Here is a 6,094-nt window from a genome sequence, read left to right as displayed (position 1 = left end):
CGTGTTTCGCGTGCTTTTGCTTTTTTTTTCTCGGAAAGAACTACCACGCAGATTTCAGCAAAAAATTAATGTTTTATTCTGGGCTTACTTGACGAGACGTGCAACATAAAGTTAATATGTTACCGATTCGAGGAAGAACAAAAATGCTGGCTAATTAAAATTGAACAAATAATTAGCGCTTAGTCATGAAAAAAGTGCGTGTTGTATGTACATACGACTACCACTAATAAATAACAGGTAGAACTTTCAGTCACCCTTGATATATATATATATAATATATATATATATATATATATATATATATATATATATAATATATATATATATATATATTATATATATATATATATATAATTGGTGTATTCATGTGGGAGGTCTCTCCAATGTTATTCACCGCGTGCTTACAGGAGGTTTTCAGGGCCCTAGATTGGGAAGAGTTAGGGATAAGAGTTAATGGAGAGTATCTCAGTAACCTACGATTCGCTGATGACATTGCACTGATGAGTAACGCGGGAGACGAGTTGCAGCTCATGATTACTGAACTGGATACGGAAAGTAGAAGAGTAGGTCTGAAAATTAATATGCATAAAACTAAAGTAATGTGGAACAATCTTGGCAGAGAACAGCACTTTGCGATAGGTGGCGAGACACTGGAAGTTGTAAAGGAGTACGTCTACTTAGGACAGGTAGTAACCGCGGAGCCGAACCATCAGAGTGAAATAACTAGAAGAATAAGGATGGGTTGGGGCTCATTCGGCAAGCATTATCAAATCATGAATGGTAATCTACCACTATCCCTCAAGAGGAAGGTATATAACAGCTGCATCTTACCGGTACTTACCTACGGAGCAGAAACCTGGAGACTTACAAAGAGGGTTCAACTTAAATTGAGGACGACGCAGCGAGCGATGGAAAGGAAAATGATAGGTGTAACCTTAAGAGACAGGAAGAGAGCAGAGTGGGTCAGGGAACAAACGGGGGTTAAGGACATCATAGTTGAAATCAGGAAGAAGAAATGGATATGGGCCGGGCACGTAGCACGTCGGCAGGATACCGGTGGTCATTAAGGGTAACTGACTGGATTCCAAGAGATGGCAAACGCGTGAGGGGGAGACAGAAAATTAGGTGGGTAGATGAGATTAAGAAGTTTGCAGGTATTACGTGGCAGCAGAAAGCACAGGACCGGGTTGATTGGCGGAACATGGGAGAGGCCTTTGCCCTGCAGTGGGCGTAGACAGGCTGATGATGATGATGATGATATATATATATATATATATATATATATATATATATAATATATATTATATATATATATATATATATAATATATATATATATATATATATATATATATATATATATATATATATATATATATATATGCGAAGCGATTGCTTCGCAGCTGGTTAATTCATGCACTTGCGCAGTCAGGTCGAACAACAAAAACACTTTTATTGCTACGTTTCGACCGGAGGCCGTCCTGTATCCAGCTTCGAAATGTAATCCGAACTATTTAGCCTCACAAACGCTGCTCTCCTACTCCTGGGCCTTTCTGACAGCTCGTGTAACAGCTTATGGAGGTTTTCTGACAGCTCACGTGACCCATAAATTAGCCCCATTAGGTTGCCGCTCGTGTCGCACTATATTTAATTTTAGCGTTTCAAGTTTCTGCAATCGAGCGCGACAAGCAAATAAACGCGCGCACTCGCGCACGCACACACTCACGCACACACTCACTCACGTACGCGCACGCACACACACACACACACACGCGCGCGCACACACACACACACACACACACACACAAACAAACACACACACACACACACACACACACACACACACACACACGCGCGCGCGCGCGCGCGCACGCACGAGCGCGGCGAGCGCAGACAAACGCATATGCACTTATGCACACAAACACAGGCACACATACCACACACACACACACACACACACACACACACACACACACACACACACACACACACACACACACACACACACACACACACACACACACACACACACACACACACATGCACGCGAAGCAGACGGAAACAGGTTGTGCACGTGGCAGGGCAACATACATGCAAAGCGCGCCGCCTTCCTCAACGGTGGCTCACTCACCGTCAACCAAACCGCCCCCGTCAAACCAGAGACGGCTGTTTTATTGTTAAGTTTTGTTTTGTTTCGTTTCGTTTCTTGCCATCGCCAACCGGTCAAGTCAGCCGCGCCTTCAAGGACGGACGCACGCAATGTTGCCGCTCTCTTAGCTGTCGTTGCAATATGAAAGCGAGTGGAAAACTTGCAAGTCGTGCGAAAACATCGCGGAGCACAAACAACTCGCCGGCAGTACGGTACGTGGCGTCTCTTCGCTTCGGTTGTGCTAGCGTGTCGTGACATTGCTGGCGTTAGTAACGAGCTGAACGTACTGACAGTCTGTTGATATTGCCGAGGAATCCGTGAAGCAGCTGAGTTTTAAAGGTAGCTAGGGCTTCTTTCTGTCCTTCGAGGACTCGCAGCTCGCTTTCGTCACCCAGGAAACGAAGGCTTGTCTTGACTCTGGCTGTAAACTGCGACTTCATCAGCTCAAGAATGCCACTTAGAGAACTTGCCACAGTCGTCGCCCTTTTGGTAGGCCTGACGTCACTGCGGGGCGCGTCCGCCGAGGGACTTTGCACGCCCTCTCCTGAGGCGACCGACATTGCCGACCGCGCGACCTGTCCCTTCAAGATGTCCATGGACGTGGACCCTTCTAGGATCCCTTCCGAGTTGCCAGTGACCAAGTGCAACTGCCCGGACAGTCTGTGTAGTGACAAGGGTGACTACCGCTGCCAAGAGGTGAAGAGTACGTTTAAAGTGGCCTACCGAGGCGCGTCGTCAGAGTTGACCAACAAGACGCTGGAACTGACTACGGCCTGCGTGTGCGTTGTGAGCAAGTCGGCCGGAGCAGTGTGGGGCGGCCAGAGAACCACAGGTGGTGATCCCCATAAGCCGGCGAAGTTCTAGTCGCGTTCGTTTATGTCTGGATTTTTTTGCGGCATCGAAGTGTGCATGTGTGACTCGTGAGTTGACGTCACTATGACGAATTTCCGCCGTGCATGGTCCTGTGGTCCTTAATCTGACGGATAGCGTATGCCGTGGCCGCTTTATTAATGGCATAACCCTGTACTTGTATTCGAAGCATTGCCGACAACATGGGGCCGGACGGAAGTATGTTGTTAGTGCTTTTCTTCGGTGTCTCATTTTACGTCTTCTACCGCCAATTCTTTTTGTTTACTTTTGTATTATTCTTCCTTGTGATCAGAGAAAGCGGCTATTCGTACAACGTTGGCCTTTCTGCGATCACACTATTTGTCACTTCTTTTGTGAGCGCCGTGCACTACAACAGGATAGAAACGTAGAACGACTTGACTAGCATTAAGCAAGTTTTGTGCTGTATGAGATACCAGATGCGGCTACGGTTAATCGTCGCAACAACGCGTGGTTTATCTTTCATTGGCTTTATCTGATCACGTGTGAAAGAAGTCGGGGCGCATTGCGCAATGTAATGTCTATGATTGTAAGGCACGGTCATGTGTCTTCGTCCGACTGTTCTACATCTTCTCGTTGTTGTGGTTAGGTGGGAGACAATGCATCTTCTTTTTTTTTGGAGAACAAGGCCGAGGTTTTAATGGCGGGGCCCGAGCAAATGGTGTTTACAAAACGCGATACGACAGCTTTCGCATTTTCAATTCATAAAGCCTTGGACTTCAATCAATAATCTAGAGTCTTCTAAAAAATTACAGCATCTCCCCAGCTAAACACGCCGCTGAATTTGTATCGCTCTCTGATTGTTCAAATTACATTATGCTTCCTTGGAAATAAAGTGCATGTTGTTATTTCACTTATCAGTTTGGTTATGTATATGAGTGCGCGAGTATGGTTTCGTAAACGACAAAGGTTGAACTCAAGGGGCTTGATATCAAAATTACTCCCTTGACATGTATTTACAACAAGCCTCAGTGGGGTAGAGCACTTTGACACTCATTGAATGAATTTCTGTTTGGAAGCAAGCCGCGCAAAAGGCAACACTATATAGGTGAATTGTTTAGAATTCAGGCCCAGCCATCACGCTTATCACTCCACCCTTCCCTAACGTGTGGTATATAGATTTCCTTGGAAACTTAGGCTTATGGCAAGTTTTGTCTCAGTTTTTATTTTCCAGAACAGAATGAGAGAGCTGAAAAACAAGAAAGCTAGTTGAAACATATTGCCTGTGGTCAAAGTGGCGCCAACAGCTCACGGCAGCACCGGCATAAGAAACACTGGTGAACTAAATACTGTTTTGATTTCTAGTATTACATAAACCAAAGTAACGCTTGTTGGTGTCGCCATGAAGGCTAGCGGCTTCTTGGAGCACTGACATTGTTTGAAGATCAAATTATGTGCGACTATACTTGAAACTAGACGCTCGTATTGAGGTGAAGCCGAAAGCTCAACGCTTGTCAAGAAATATATCGAAGTTTTCTCGGCTCGGTCGACGATTTTCTTGACTGTCAACGACCTGATTTTGTTAGATTCATGTACCATTTCGAGGGATGGATGTCTAGCGGACGTCACGATAACATTTGAACAGGAATGACTTAAACAAACTGGTGGCCTTTTGCTCACACAACTGTATCGCACGGGAATTCGGTGAGTATTTTAGTGTTTTTCTTTGCAATTCAATGTCGCTTGCAGCACAAGTTGTGACCAAGCCAGCATCGCCTTAATCTTCTGGTCTTATATCTGCAGGCTAGCGCTAAGTGTCCCCCCTTCCCTCGGCGGCTATTGGCAATCTGGCGTTTCCGGCGCCATCTTGAACCTTCACGGACTTTCGCCTTGCTACCAACGGTCGTCATCGACTCACATACAGATCCTTCGTATCCATGGAGCAAGGCGTACTCGTCGAGTGGTTTACGGGGGTGCTCTGTGAGCGTCCTCCACAGTCACAGCCCGAGGTTTCGATCAAACCGACATCACAAGTGAAGTTCAACAAAGTTGAAAGCTGGTCTAATTGGTGATTGATCATCATACCGCGTAAAGGTAGAAGTAGCACACTTTGATGGGGCAAAAAACTTACCTCCGTTCTACCCGGTGTGAAATCTGCAGAAACAACTGAGCAGCGGTTCTCTTGTGGGATTTTCTGTGATCTTTTGTTGTGTTCACTGCGCGAGTTAGTGTTGTGTAGTTTCAAGCTAACTGCTCATCCATCTCTTTCTTACTCTTATTCATTCTTCTCTACACTTTACATTCTATTATTCCCCTGCCCCCAATACAAGTGTAGGGTAGCCAACAGAGCCAAAGCTTGGTTAACCTCCCTGCCTTTCCTCTTCGTTTTTATCTCTCTCTTCTGTTATGTTCTGTGATTTTGTGTGGTTGTCTGTGATTACGTTATTTGTAGAGCAGAGATGCACGGGAAAGTACATGTGGCAGCCCCTGCCACACCCGACTTTGCCACGGCAATTTTAGGACCTATTCACGCTCGAGCCGCCCCTTCGCCGTTTCACTGTGCGGCTACCGCTTCGTTCGCGACCAAGGTTCCCAGATACAACCATAGATACACTATCTATGGGGGTATCTGGGAACCGGAGCGTGATATGCGACGCGGACACTCATCTGTCGTCAGATTACGCCCTTGAACAACTCCGTTGTTAAGGAACAAGCATGACACGAGTTGCAAGTGTAGCGAGTGTCTTTCTTGTTCCTCGTTGCCCTTGTCAGAGCGCCCTACTTCACCTATACGGTATGATGACCAACATCATGGAGCCATTGCATTTTTATCTCGAAACGCGACCCACAAACAGGACGGGTGCATAGACAGGGAGCGCCCATCCGGTTTATTTGGTGTTTCGTGGTCGTGTTTTTGGAGCTAAGTCGGTAACTGTTACTGAACATTCACCACCTAGCCCACCGGCAAGTGTTAATGCATTTGAGTACTTTCAGCTTCACCTAACCTATTTTGTTCAATACTCAGCGGTTGCTGTCCATGATTTATTAACAAGGTTGGGCAAGTGCTAGCACTGTGCTAGCAATGTGCTCTATTTGGCGTTCTCATGTCGACCTATAT

At 45.9% G+C, this 6,094-nt stretch overlaps 1 protein-coding gene across 1 annotated transcript; it reads left to right on the top strand.

The window, feature by feature from the left end:
- Window positions 1-2,094: 2,094 nt before the first annotated feature.
- On the top strand, window positions 2,095-3,887 carry LOC119371632 (interleukin cytokine-related protein 17.1). Its single transcript, XM_037642082.1, has one exon. It carries the CDS (start codon window positions 2,599-2,601, stop codon window positions 3,010-3,012), a length of 414 nt encoding a protein of 137 aa, XP_037498010.1. The 5' UTR covers window positions 2,095-2,598; the 3' UTR covers window positions 3,013-3,887.
- Window positions 3,888-6,094: the final 2,207 nt, after the last annotated feature.

Source organism: Rhipicephalus sanguineus, chromosome 10 (assembly GCF_013339695.2).
Source record: "Rhipicephalus sanguineus isolate Rsan-2018 chromosome 10, BIME_Rsan_1.4, whole genome shotgun sequence".
Lineage (NCBI taxonomy): Eukaryota > Metazoa > Arthropoda > Arachnida > Ixodida > Ixodidae > Rhipicephalus > Rhipicephalus sanguineus.
This window is presented reverse-complemented; position numbering and strand designations above follow the sequence as displayed.

Coding starts and splice junctions, on each gene's coding strand:
- LOC119371632 (XM_037642082.1), top strand. CDS start 2,599: ATGCCACTTAGAGAACTTGCCACAGTCGTCGCCCTTTTGGTAGGCCTG.